This window comes from Eretmochelys imbricata, chromosome 7 (assembly GCF_965152235.1).
Source record: "Eretmochelys imbricata isolate rEreImb1 chromosome 7, rEreImb1.hap1, whole genome shotgun sequence".
NCBI classification, from domain to species: Eukaryota; Metazoa; Chordata; order Testudines; family Cheloniidae; genus Eretmochelys; species Eretmochelys imbricata.
In genome coordinates, this window is record NC_135578.1 from 22,505,601 (window position 1) to 22,520,533 (window position 14,933).

At 52.1% G+C, this 14,933-nt stretch overlaps 1 protein-coding gene across 1 annotated transcript in view; it reads right to left on the minus strand.

The window, feature by feature from the left end:
- PLXNA1 (plexin A1) overlaps positions 1-3,884 on the minus strand; it is a 241,253-nt gene extending 237,369 nt beyond the window's left edge. The window contains exon 1 of the mRNA XM_077821410.1: positions 2,712-3,884. Within this exon, the coding sequence (XP_077677536.1) occupies positions 2,712-3,884 (1,173 nt within the window). The remainder of the gene's footprint in view (positions 1-2,711) is intronic.
- Between the last annotated feature and the right edge of the window lie 11,049 nt (positions 3,885-14,933).

Sequence of the window (14,933 nt, forward strand, 5' to 3'; positions counted from 1 at the left end):
CACCAGTTTAGGGCTGGGCCAGATCCTCAGCTGGGGTAAACTGGTGCAGCTAAATTGATTTCAATGGAGCTCAGATGATTTACCCCTGTTGAGGATTAGGCCTACATCCTTTAGCCCAGGCTGTGAGAGGCTGCCCAGGCCATGCCAGTTTAGAGATGCCTGGATATATTACACTCCCATCATCCAGAGTAGCTGAAATAGCCTCCCTGTGACCATTCATATTTTATAATATCATCTGGAAAAGAAGCCGGCAATAGTTCATAAACCAAGCAGGCTCAGCACCCCCTCGCCACAGACTTCATGCAGCAAAACAGGGCAATAAACCGGTAGCCATACGTTAGCAACAGCCTGTGGGAAATGCTTCCCTTGGGACAGGCAAGAGACTTTCCCTAGATTGGGAAACAGCAGCCCAGGGATTACAGCCCTGGCATGCTCCCACTTCCCTGGGGCAATGGTTTGCTACTAACTGCCTTCAACATCAGACGCATTCTCAGTGCCTCACTCGCACCTAGGACATGCTGCTGCCCACGCCCCGCCATTCCCCAGCCAGGTGCCCTGAATGAAAGTGGTGGAGCCACCCACTTCCAATGCTCCGAGCACCTCCCACGGTCTGGCAGCCCGGTTTTCAGGGGAATGAGACTCCTACGTGTTTTTGTTGCACATGGACCTTCTTTCCCTCTTTGTGCTGACCCACTGCATGCTGACCCAAGGACAGAGACAGGCCAGCGTGCCCAATTGGAGGGGCCAAGCTTCCCTCTGAAAGAAGCTCTGAACCACTCTGAAAGAAGTTCTACCCACCCCCCCCAACAAATTCCAAGTGGGATCTTGGCAGATCCTTCCGGGAACTGTCCAGGCAAGAACTAGGGAACTGTCACTGCGGGATCCAGACAGGAGCTGACTTGCTCCCACTTTTCACAGATCCTACGAGCACACTCAGGAATGAATGAGCTGCCAAGAGCTAAAAAGAGACAGAGCAGGAAGATTTTCCAGGCCTCCAACAGCCAGGAGAACAGGTCTGACCAGGTAAGGAGCAGCCAGCAGGGAAAGCCTTCCTTCAGGGATAGTCCTATACCATGGTGAGAGAGGATGAGAACAGAGCAGCTTGACAGAGGCTGAATGGGCCATGCATGCTCCAGGTATTTGGAATATCACCGAGAGGAGAGGGCGTCATATGTCAGAGGCAGATCATTTCTCTAGAGTCTGCCAAAGGCAGGGCTGCCCTGCCACAAGGGCCCAGGGTCTGGCTGTTTGACCCAGCTCCTTGCACACAGCCAGCAGCTCGCAGGAATGATCAGTTTCCAGCAGGAGCAGAGCGTGTTTGAATCCAGGCACCCTGGGTCGGTTCCGAAGGTGCTGACCAGAGTGACCAGCTGTTCTAAAGGGGGCCTGAGGGCAGCAATTAAGGGGTCAGACACTCTCACACTCCCTTCCTACCAACTCATGCTATGGGGAATGCAACAGGTGCACTTAGAATGAACAAGGCCAGGGAGCAGGCAGCAAAGAGCCTCTGCACTGAACACTGAATGAAGCCGTGCGGTCCATGAGGCTGCCAGCCACCCTCTTACTCTGCCTTCAACACCCCGATGCACCCCTGCGTTCTCAGTCGTGCACAGCTGCTTTGGAGGTTCTCTGACCATCCCAAAAGCCACGGATGCCATTTGCAAGGGGCTGTCATGCTGAGCCACAGCCATTTCCACTCTGAGCGCTGGCATCGACCAGTGGGAAAGGAACCACCTGCGCCTGGAGAGGGCAGCCTGCGCTCCCTTTAATCCACCGTCACCAGGGTTAGCTCTCTGAAGCATGTTATTAGTCTGATCTGCAGGGAGATTAGCTCCGGGGCGGGGGGGGGCATCAACTCTGGCTATACTATAAAAGGCAAAGAGGGGAATAGTTATTGTTTGTACCTACCCAGCTCCATCCCTGCCTTCCCAGCCCCTCATCACATGCTGCAGTGGAGTTAGCTATTCCATGTACTGTACGCAGCCAGGAATTGCACTGCAGGGTTCCACCTCCCACCATCCCGCTGCTTGGACCCTGGGGTGTGTGTTACACACTCCACAAAATTGGGGATGGTACAGCATTGCTAGCAGAGGCCCCAGGCCCTGAATGTTGTACCAGAGCTCACAGTGATGCAATCATCCCAGCAGGAGGCCTGGACTGCCAGAGCCAGCATGAAACAAGGAAAAGAAAGAGGTCCCCATGCATCCTCCTACCTAAGGATCTGGTGTGTACCAAACCACTAACATCAAAGAGCTTCTAGGTGCTCTGGGCACTTTCTGGTGCTGCTTTTGCCTTCCCAGCCCTCTGCCCAGCCTTACACTAGGTAGAATTGGGACAGAGCTGAAGCCCACTGTATCACCATTGGGAGCAGCATTTACTTCACAGGGTTGGATCCACAAATGTGTTGGGATTCTAAATCGGTATGGGGCCATTTTTTTCAGGCCAACCATCACTGGTGAATACCCGTTTAAACCAAAACCCAGTGACCATCCCGCACCAGATCCATGACCTCATGCTCCATACTCAGCATGATATACCACTAGATACCCTGCGTCAGCCTGCGCTCCCACCCCCGCCCCGCGGGCAATAGTTCTCACAACAGACAAGCAGCCCATCTGAGCAGGCAGCAGCCCAGCCAGGTGACCGTGAGGGGAGTGGATCCACAGGGCTGGAAAGCAGCCCACCTCAGCTAAAGCTAAGCAGGCACTTACCGAGTTGATGCAACCCAATTCCTTGTTCAATAGCCAGGGTAGTGACAGCTTTCCCTCCCCTCGGTAGCAAGACTGGATGCGCTCCTTGATTTTGTCTTTGATCTTTTTCAGAGTGAAGAGGCAGAGGACAGACTCCTTGGGTGGCTTGACCCTGTTCTTCTGGCCCTGGGAGAAAATAGTGAAGAGGATGTCTTCCTGCTCCGAGATGCCCAACTGCTTGGCAAGCACCTTGCCGGGTTTGCTGAGGTACGCATCCTGTATCAGACGGTACTCGACGCCGTCCCGCACGCAGCCGATGGGGAACTCCACGTAGGAGTAGAACTTGGGGTCATCCACACAGAGGCGGACGATTTTGGAGGTGAAGAACTGCTCCCCTGTGGAGTCAGGTGAGGTGAGCTGGGTGTCCAACTGCAAGGTCAGGTAGTACACGAACTGCTCACTGCTGAAGCTATAGATGTAGTAAATGTCAAACGTTGGGAACTTGGAGAGCGTGTCTGAGGGGATCTTGAGCTGGGAGGAGACAAACTCGTCCTGGTAGACAAAGCCAAACATCTCTGCGTTCTCCTCGTTAGTCATCAGCTTGCGACTGGAGAGGGTGGGGAAGTACTCGGACTTCCCGTCAATCGGCGTCCCGATGAAGAGCTTGTTTTGTCCGTTAAGCACCTCAATGATGACACCCGACATGGTGCCTGACTCGTTGACGCTGGAGAGGTAATGCTCCTTGCGGTGGTGGGGCTCCCCCAGCTTGAAGAGGTCGTCCAAGCGTAGGAACTGGCAGATGCCCTGGGAGGCGCTGCCACAGGCGATCAGCCGGTTCCCTGAGTAGTCCACCAGCAGCAGCTTGTTGACATTGTTGGTGGTGACCAGCCCGTGGGGGCAGGACTGGACGCTGGGGGGTGGATAGCACTTCTCGTTATCATCCACCGGCCCCGTCACATGGGCACGCAACAGCGTCAGGTTGTTGGAGAGCTTGTAGATCCGGTTGACAGCGCCCACATAGACCTCCCCAGTTTTGTTGTGGACCACCAGGTGTGTCAAGCTCCAGTCTGGGACAGAGAAAGTCCTGAAGGGGGACTTGGGGGTGCCCTCTGCCAGTGGTAGCCAGGCACTCCCCAAAAGCAGCAGGGTCCAGATGTTAACGGACAAGTGGTGCTTGAGCCGAAGGAGCCACATTGCAGCAGTGTCACATCCAACCAGGGCCGTGCACAAAGCCAGCCACAAAATAAATAGAAGCCAACTCAAAATAGAGGGATGTGGCAAAGGGAGGGGGTATTACAGGGCCAAGGTCTCCTCTGCTTCTGCTAGGCTCCACATTCAGGGCATCATGGACACTGGCAGCCTGGTCAGCCCTAGAGGGAAAGACAAGAACAGGGTTAGGCAAGCCCTCCTGCAGCTCACGTTATAACATTAAGCCTTTGGGGCTCACTGCCCACTCCCTTCCCCCCTGCCAGCCACTCTCCACTTCTGGGGCTTTCGTTCTCACAGCCCTCTAGGGGCTTAGCGGGCTTCAAGTGCCATGTACAGGAGATGCAGTGCCCCTTCCGTCCATCTCCTCCAGAACATTACTCCCCTGATCCAACAACCACACGCAATTGGGGGGGGAGGGCAGCATCACAGAAAGCCACATTCGCCCACATTCCACATCAGCACAGGGAAGAGGGGCACAGCGACCATAGCTTCCCATCTGAAGGGAGACATGTCAAGAGCTGATTAGCACAACGCTGCCTAAAACCACCCCAGTGAGCCTCCGGGCATTCATGGCCGCTTTGCTTCCCCACCCTGACACTCACTGGCCCACATCACAACCACCATCTCTCCCACCATGCTGGGGCAGAACACAGCTCCCTACGGAGCCTGTCAATGCTCTGACACTCCCTAGCAGGCATGGGAAGGTTGCTCTGGGATGCTGTCAAGCACTCACTTCCCAGAGCGGATGAGTACTCAGCCTCAGCATCACTAGCCCAGAGAATCAGCCTGGCTCTCTAACAGGACCTGAAGCCACAGGCAAGCCCACAGCAGAGGGGACAGAGTGTAAATGCTCCCATCATTTCAACTGCCAGAGTGAACGTGCAGCATCTCAAGACACACATGGCAGGCAGCACGCTCACAGTTCACTCTTGAATGGCTAACACACACAAGTGCCTCCATGGGGCATAGCCAACACGTGCTCTTCATGCCAGCTGCATGCCCAGCCAGTCACAGTGCACAGCAGCACTCATTGGGGCCTAGCACCTCCCACCGTGTTACAAAGCTACACGCACCTCGGCCCCTGGCAGCTCCGCCCCAGTTCACTGTGGGTCTTAAAATCTAGTCCTTGTGGCAGTTTGTTCACCGCTCAGGAGCCCTGGGGAAACCACACATGGTTCCTCTGAACAGCCAGCTGCACACTTCTCATCTAAACTAGCTGCACGGGTGGGGGACAGGACAGCTGGGGGACAGGCACCAGCCAGTAGAGTCCCCTCGGAGCCCCCAGTTCGAATCCAGACTAGTCAATGCTGACAAAGCTGCTACCATGAAGAAGTCCCCCGTGAAACAAGCTGGTGAGTCTGAGCCCTAGGAGACAGGTGTACTTCACAAAACCCACCCTCCTAACCAACACCAAAACGGCCCCCTTCCTAGTAATCTCAGCAGAAAAGCCAAGGACTAAATGGGCCATGGGCCTACACCCAGAGGGCAAGATGAAGGCTTGCTGGAAGGGGCAATTCCCAAGGGAGACCTGACCTTGCTGGAGGTATACAGAGGATTTCCATTGCCCAAGATGGCAATCCAGCAGTCCCTTTCCCATACAGAAAAACAACCCACCCGTGGCCTAGCACCCAGTCCCACGCTGGGGGAGCTGTGCATTTCACACCCACCACGCTGCAAAAGCAGTCCCCTCCTGAGCAGAGAGGCTGGAAAATGCCACAATGCAAGCGCCTCTGGGCCCTTCTCCCACTGCCTGTGCATGCAGCAGAAGGCAGCCTACAAAGCTTTCATTGCATTTCACCAGTTACCAAATTGGACTTTAATGTGCTGAATGGCTGGTCATTAAAGAGATGTTACTTTTATAAAGACAGAGAGAGAAAGACTTTCACAAATGAAGGGAGAAATAAATGGTACCAAATGTACTGAGGAGAAGACCCTGGCTGGAATTAGAGCAGGGTGACTGGGAGTAAGGGCTCTGGGGACCTTCACCACTGACTTGCTACATGGGCTTTGGGGAGGCACTTCCCCCTCTCTGTGTTCCAGTTTCTCAGTCATCTATAGACCTGGGGTAACAGAATACCGACCGACTGCACAGGGAGGATTAACACTCAAAGTAGATCCCTCGATGAAAGGAACTGTAGGTGCAAAGTACGATCAGCCCCTGGGATTTGTTTGCCCCAAACATCCAATATCCCAGGGACGTCCAGCTGCCCAGCCTGGTGTTAAATCTTCTCTTCCTCCAAACCCCCCCCAGATAATAAGTTTGAAAGGCTACAACAGGACAAGAAGAGACATCCCCCATCTGAGATCTCTGGCTCACTCTGCACAGAGATAACCCTGCCATCAGCCCATGGGGACAGGGAGTGGTATAGGCAGGAAACATTGCCCCAGGAAGGAGGATTGTCAGAGTGTGCTATGTTCCACCACAACACCACTGACCACACATCCAGCAAGAACAGGGATTCACCTTGCTCTGGACCGTCAGGTCGCAGCCAACAGAGGAGGTGCGGAGACAGAATCTAATGGGACAGCAGTCCAACCTGGCATGGTGAACCCAGCAATTACCAGGACAGAGGCAAAAAACCAGCAGCAGCAAAGACTCCCCTTGCCCCTGGAGTCATTTCACTCTCAGTTGGGGGCACACCTTCCCTCCCAGCTCCCACCAGTCATCCAGGGGCGTGATCCTGCCACTTCCCACTCCCTGGCTCCCATCTTCTGGGGAGTCAGGTTTTCTCAGTCACTTGCTAGCAGATCTCCTTCAGACACCAGCCTGGATCTCACACCACTTGGCAGATTCCCATGATGCCTCCTTTGAAGTGCCAAGGGAACCAGAGCAAAGGATTCAGGGCCCCCCGGGGACGGGGTCACTGTACAAAAGGACTAGAGAGTCCCTGATTCAACCTGCACAACTAACATGCAACAGTGCCCCTTCCCGCTCCAACTACCACCCGCAGGAGAAGCCCACTCCAACCAGCCTAATGATATCGACAGCCTCTCTCCTTGCCCTCCACCCAGCCCTCGGACCTCCTCCAACCCACCTCTCTGTGCACTCAGAGAGGGGCTGCATTGCACTGCCCCTTTGGACAGGGCACACGGCCAGTGCCACTGAGGAGAAACCAAACATACCGGGACTTCAGCTCCAGGTCCCCAGCCAAGCCAATCCTCCATGCTCTGCTCCCTGACAGGCTCTGATGTGGAGCTCCAGAGCCAGCTCCCTCCCTTTCTTCAGGCCGGCTGCTGGGCCATACACTTCCACAACAGCCCCCTCCACTGTATGGTCAGGACCAGGTGCCTGAAAGCACCAGCCAATGGAGCACTGGTGCCCTTGATTTCCCACCAGTTTTGAGGGAAGTTCTGCACAGCGAGGGGGTCACCACGACCTTGACTTCCCTGGTGCCAGCGTTAGCCCCACCCCGAGACCTACATCAGCATCCCTTGACAACAATTCAGCATTTGCAAGGCAGAGAGCAGGGCTGGCAGAGCTCCAGGTGAGGGGGTGGGGAGGTTTCAGAGCAGGAACTGCCCACATGTTCCGTCTCTGCAGAGGCCTGTTCAGCCTCTCTTCTCGCCAGCAGAATGGAATCACACTCCCCCCACCTTCCCCCTCCCCCCAGAGCAAAAGCACCACCAGGATCACGTAGGGTAACACAGCATCTATGGAACCACACTAGGACCCTTGACAGATCGCCCTTAGCAGCACGGTCACAGCAGCAGCCCTGCCAGCTCCTTTCTGGCGTACCGGGTAATTCAAGCAAGGCCTTGGCTCCTGCTCCGGCTGGTAAGTGCAATTCTAAACAGCCCACGGAGCTCTCTCCAACTGAGCGGGTGCCAGGTTCAAGTTGCCCTTGCTGTTTGTTTCCCAGGCAGCATTTGAGGTCCTAGCCCCTGCTCCCTCCATCCCCAAAGCTCTGTAAGGTACTAGCCTAGAGGGGTGTTTGTGCGGCTGTATATACACATTGTGCAGACTAACATGGCTTCGTAGAAGCAGCAGGGAGAGATCAATGCACGTGTTTAACTGCAAAGCTTCTTGGGTGCTGAGTTAACGGATTCCAAGAGCCACCAGCCCTGACAATAGTACTAATTATAACAATCTCACGTTTCTCAGATCACATCTGATCACCATAAAGGAACCCAAAGCACTTAGCAAAATGGTATATTCACAAATCACTTCCCCCACCTCTGAAATGTACCCACTTCTGGGGTGGAGCACAGTAGCCAGGCTAGAAGGATAGAGAAACTCTGGCCCAAGCTCCCACAGCTAAAACACCAACTTGCAGGCCACATCTGCACTACAAGTGCTATAGCAGCATTGCAACCCCATAGCGTAGAGACAGACTACAGCGGTAGAAGGGGCTTTTCTGTCACGGGAGGAACTCCACCTCCCCAGGCCACAGTAACTAGGTCAGCAGAAGCATTCGTCCATCTACCTAGCTGCATCTCCACTGTCTACAGCTACAGCACTCAGGAGGGTGCATTTTTTACTCCCAGAGCGCCGTAGCTGGGTCAGCCTAAGTTTTAAGCGTACAGCCGGCCTTACCAAGAAATGCCAGGCAACCTTGAGTACCCCCGAGGCAGAGACAGCATGCTGATTTTTAAGGACTTGTCTGAAAGATCTGCACATTGACCTGCACAGGACACCATTTAAGGGTAAAAGGCTACATTGACCCTGCTGGGGCCTAAACTGTGGCCTTCAGGCCACATGGACAAGCCTGACTATTAGTTCCCAAAGCCAGGAGACCAGGGGCAGGGTGAAGTGCTGCAGTTTCCTCCCGGAATGGGTGCCTTCAAAGGAAGGCTTCCGACCCCCTAGAAACAGGCACCCCTCTCAGCAACAGACAGCCCAGACAATTCTGGGGCAGTGCCTCTCCACTGACACCTCCACACCCATACACTGAGGGCGGGGTCATGTAGCAAGGTGAGAACTAGGCTATTGCTACACTAGGAGGCTTTTAGTGACACAGTGATGCAGCTACAGCCATGCCGGTAAAAGGCACTCAGGAGAGAGCTCTCCTGCGGACAAAGCACTGTTCACACTGGTACTTTTAGTCAGTAAAACTTTTGTCATTCGGAGCGGGGGCGGGGGGGGGGGGAGCACCCCTGAACAACAAAAGTTTTGCCGACAAAGTGCCAATGTAGACAGACCCCTATGTATGTCATGCATTGTTTTATCTCAAAGTATATGAGCCCTTTACAAATAATAATTGTCTCCCCCTCCCCCCTACGGAGAGGCCAGGGAATATCATTATCACCAGTCCTTAATTGGTGCCAGGGCTCAGCCCCAGCACCTCTAGGCCTGGCAGTTCATAGCCCCAGCATCTCTGGACTTGCCATGTCAGTTATGAGAGTAAAAAAATTGCTTGAGCCCTGGCATGGCTTTCATTACAAATTAAGCACTGATCATCAAATTCCTGATGGAGAAACTGAGGCCCAGAGAGGGGAAGTGAATCAGTGGCCATGGGAGGAATAGAAACCTGGTCTCCTAACTCCCAGTCCAGTGCCTTATCCATAAGGCCATCCTTCCTCTACCAGTGGCTCCCTCCAGGTGGCAAGGCCTATCAGTAGGCTCTTCAGTAAGGGGGAAGCATGATACATATTCCTTCCATAATGCCAATTCCCCCCACCACACACACAGCGCTAGCCCAGATCACTCTCCCAAACCAGACGGCTGCTCGGCCTGGTTCTGAAGACACCACCAGGTGTTTTCAGCAAGTTATTCCTGCCTCACGCAGAGGAACGAGAGTCTGAGTCTTCACTCTTCTTTTTCCCTAAGAAAACGGTCCCTTAATTCCCCATACCCTAGCTGGCAGACACACAGGACCCCACTACTCTAACGGAGCTTTACAAAGAGGAGCAAGTCCCACGCAGTACCTGCCTTCCTCTTATTTCAATCAAGACTGTTCCTCTATCACTGTGACTGAACTAAGTGGCTGACCTCATCCCTGCGAGCAGCAAGGCGCAGTTCACAGAGCACACAGGAGAGCTCACAATTCAATTACGAAGTCTGAATAAACACACATTCTGTTAGTAATAATACCACTGTAACAAATCCGTGGCCACCCAGAATGTCACACGGGTTGCCATACTTCACATTATTGCTGCCCAGAGCTTCCCACTTGGCAACACCAGGGAGAAAAGGAAGATCTTCCTCCCAAAAATCCAGGACCCTTCCACTTGAGGTACAGGAGATGGGCAAACGTGTTAGCAATAAAGGTTCTGTGGACAACTGAGCAGTTCTGATTCCATCCAGAGGGGGCAGCAATCCACATGAACACTACCCAAGTTATTGTATTATTTATGTGGTCATAGATGTGGAAGGACAGATATGTAAATACCTAGGTCTCTGTCACAAGGAGATTACAATGTAAATTAGACTGACCAAACAATGACAACAGATTATGAGGAGAAGAGGGAATCAGGATAGAGACCACAACATGCACTGGGAAGGGGAAGACCAGGATTTCCTATAATTCCTACACAAAACACTGCTCTAGGAGATTCATTAGAAGGAGCAGAACACTAAGTTGTTTTCTTTGGTGTACTTCTGGTTAGTCACATATTTTAGGGATTAGGCACCAGAGCTGGAAGAAGTCATGCTGGTGTGGAGATCAGTACTGGAAGACCCTGAAAGGCCTCTTGAGTCAGTCAAAGGGGGTATCTGGACATACAGAAAAGGGAGTGGACAAAGGAGGGAGGAGCAGGGTGGATCATATATGAGCTGAGCAGGAGGCAGGGCAGATCTATAGAGGTTTGTTTGTTTGTTTTAAAACAGATCCACAGAGCTTTTTGGTGCACTTTATCATCATGGATCCTCCTTCGGCCAGTAGTTTCTCTCTCATTCACAACTTTGGCTCTGTTATTAAAGGGCAGCTTCCTATGGCTGGTGATTGCATTATCCAATACCTGCCTAAAGCAATCAACAGTGACTAAAAGAAACAGAGCAAATTTTTTAAAAAATACAAAATGATTTGGGTTCCTAATGTATGGATCAAATTAAACAGAGGATCAGACTGAGCAGCGATTGAATGAAGCAGAAGGCTCTATATTCAAGCACAGAGACAGCTGGCCAACCCAATTTTGTTTCCACCACTGTTTCTATGTGCTAGGACAGGTTGAGGGATCATAGAAGGGAGAGGGGTCTCCTTCACACTAGATTTCTCTCTGGCAGCTAAAGCCCATTTTGAGAAAGGCAATGGCTTGATTGTTGCCATAGGCCCTGTGACGGGGTGTGCATATCACACACTGGACAAGAGAGGGTTAACCCCACACTATGGGTGGCAGAAGTCCTGCCCCTCAGACCGTGCTGGGCACGCTTCCATTGCTGCCTCAGTATAAAATGGAGCAGCCCAGTTCATTCTACGCTGACCAACAGAGAAGAAGGATCTTTGGTGGAGGTTTCAGCTGAAGAGCCATCACAGCCCTTGCCTGCGGGAGCCGGCAATCCTGAGAGTCAGACTGGAGCCCCGTGGCCAATGGAGCCCCAGGGAATCATCTACACTGAGGAGCCCAGAGACCCTGATGCCCCATGAACTGCGGCTTCTGGAAGCACGGTGGGAAGTGACCCAGGGAGTGTGAGCGAGTGGTATCTCCCACCCAAGTGAGTCAGCATGTTCCAGTGGGATTCCCCACTGATCCAGTGGCAGACCACTCTGCCACTGTCAGGGCCCTGGGTCGAGGCCCGGTGGAGTCCGGTAGGCCCGGACCCCCCCACCCCACTCAGGCTGCCGCCACCCTGGTGGCGGCCCCCTGGGTACTGGCCATTAGACCGCACTGGCCTGTACCTGAGGGCCGCTGTAATTGACTCTGGCCACTAGGCTGCACTGCCCTGAACGCAAGAGCCACTGTAATTGACTCTGGCCATTGGGCAGCATTGCCCTGACCCCAAGGGCTGCCATACTGACTCCAGCCTCTAGGCCATGCCTCTTGCAGCCTAAAGACTGTTAGGAAGATTTGTAACCAAGGTGGTATCTCAACCCCACCATGCCCCAAAGGAGGACGGGGTGTATATGCCACGCGACAGGCCCTCTTCCCAAAATAGCCACAGCCTGCTTCCCTATGCTAAACTCCCCTACCAAAAGCGTCTTATCATTACTACCAACAGTGCTGCTCCACCGGTAGGAGTGCGAGTGCAGACAGATGCCAGCATTTTAACCTCTCCATCACCTAGACCTTGCAGGGCTGAGCTCAAAGTGTCTCACCAAAGCTCCTACAGAGGAAGTCGGTGACAAAGTTCGGAGCAGAACCCGGGAGTTCTGACCCCAGCCCTGCACCTTAACAGTGCCATCCTTCCACCCTAACACAGCAATGATGGCTAGCGTTAACTGCCCCAGGCAGCCACTACCCTACACCTCTAGGAACCTATCCCCTGGGTTCCAAATGGAAACTCCATTCCCACTGAAGACCTAGCAATTTGTTTGCCTACAGGAAGCTAATCCTGTTCCGCAAATATGGCCACCATGGATACAGGACTTCGGAAACCTCCAGGCAGACGCCTTGGAGCCAAGCCCAGGCCTGAAATGGACTGCATTAAAAAGCTACACCCCAAGCCCAGGCCGCATGTTAATGCCAACTCAGAAAGCAATGCAAATAGGCCTAAAAATACATTCCATTATTCTGCCTGGACAGAAAAGTAAACAGGGAAGAACTTCCTGCGACAGAGAACAACCCTGCAGGATGACTCAAACAGCAGCAATGCAACAGGAACGCGTTCCCAGGCAGGGTAGGAAACATACAGAAGGGCTGCCGGGGAATAGTTTGTGTTTATTTGACAAAGAGAGAGACACTCCACCATACAAACGCAGCAGGAAACCTGCCATCAGAAGCAAAGCTGACACAGCAGCCACAACTGCCAGACTCAGTCAAACCTCTTTTATCCCATGCTGGAAAGGAAATTTGCTAACAGTTTCACCTTTAAAGTGGCCATGAAGCCCTGATGGTTTTAGACCCTGGTCACAGCTGCTCCATGAACTAGATTAGGCTGGACTGTCTGCCCGCCTGGCTGCAGCCAACACACACTTACTTCAAAAGACCCTTTCATCAAAACGCCATTGACTTGCCCCATAAATGCCTGTGTCCCACTTGCTTTCTAATAAAGATACAGAGACAGGCCATTCACTCCTCCAGCCTGCTGTACTCCTCCCACTGCATCCTGCAGATATCTCATAATCCTGTGTTTGTGACTTCTGAGATGCAGCCACAAAAAAAATTTAGGGTGGCATAAAGGGGTAGAACCAAGAGTGCTAGGATGGAATCAGGATTAAAGGGGTGAGGAGAAATTTAGGTTGAATACCAAGGAAAACTCCCTCTGCTACGACTTGGATACTAGAGTGCCTCAAAAGGGCACAGACTGATAGAAAAGTGGGCAAGATCCAGCCCAACACAGAACAGCCTCCCCTAAGAGTTGATGGAAGCCCCACCCACTGCTTGGAACATTTAAAGTGCAGTTACGATCAGCAAGATGCAGCAGCTCTGCGTCCCATGTGCATTCAGTGCCACTAGAGCTCACTTTGCTGCTTTTAGCCTTGCGGAACCGGTACAGCTACAGTTGCGCAAGCTGGATTCTATTTTGGCTTGGGCATCATTAACAGAATCAGTCATTATCTGTGTTCTCATTGCAGCAAATTCATTTGTGGTGATGATACACAAGTCAGCAGAAGCCCAGGTTGACTCCTGGAGTCCCAAGCATGTTTACAGAGCTGGCACTTAGAAAAACCATCCCTCTACTCAAACAGAGAGAAACTGATCTGGAGTCAGCGAGATAGAACAAAGAGTCCCACAACAGCTTTAGAGTCACATTTCAGGGGTGAGCAGCACTTTGAAAACAAGGCTTGGTCAGGAAATTGATGAATAAGGAACTATCCTGAACTAGTTCCCCAAAGAATAGGAGAAATGGGACTTAATGGATCTTTATCTTTAAACACTGTGATTCATTTGCTGTGGTCTGTGATGGGAAATGGACCAAGAAGAAACCAGCATCTTCGTCAAAAACACCCACCCCTCTGATGATTAGCAAAGGCACAAGGGGGAAATATAGGAAGGAAACCCCACACGTGCAGTGGACTAGACAGTAGAGTGCAGAAGACATTTGGTATATTTTTAGGTTTGCCTTCATGGGAAGAATCTTAAAGCCTTGCAGCAACAACAAAAGAAAAGCCTTGTAGTTCTACCAGTAGAAGCTTGTACTGTATATGCAACTATCTGCATCTCAACTAAGCTTAACTCTTTCCTCTTCCCCCGCACTAATTAAAAACATATTCCCAAAGATTTCTCCAATGTTCCCCAGCTAGTAGAATCATTACAAATTTCATATCATGCACGCACACTGGTCTGATCCAAAGTCTATTGAGAACGACCTCAATCAGCTCTGAATCAGACCCATTCAGATCTCAGTTACCTTTGAATTTATGCTGACTTATCTCTTCTATCTTCACAGGAATTACCACTCCTACCCCTCTGCTTTCTCCTGGTGCAGCCTAGATCAGAGCCTAGCTTCTCCCCACACAACCTGGTGTAGGGTGGAGACTTGTCTAGTGATTAGAATGCAGACTGGTCGGCAGCAATCCTGGAGTCTATTGCCCCTTGTGCCACTGACTCACTGAGCTACCTTGAAAGGGCACTATCAATGCACAGTGGTATGCAAGCATAAACCAAACAAACATGGGATTTATCGGAGATGTGTTTTCCCTTCCTTGGCAATTCCACATGAAAAGCAGCACAACGATTCATCCAGAGCGAACGAGTTCCTAGCCACCCGGCCACCATATATTTTGAAAACTAAAAACCTTTACACTGCCTGCAGAAAGCCACTTCCGAGTTCGCCCTGATCCCTTCCGAGATGGAAGCGTAGTATTTTTCAGTCCCCAGCACGGTGGGCTGGGGCAGAGAGACGCACAGAGACCAAGCCCAGTCCTGCCATTAGCATTTGGTCCACACAAGAAAGGAGTAACCTAGCCATCGACAAAATGTTTGTTCAAATGTTCCCAGCGCCGTTAGCATCTTGATCAATTCTGTGAGAATTATAAAAATGCAAAGCTCCAGCTG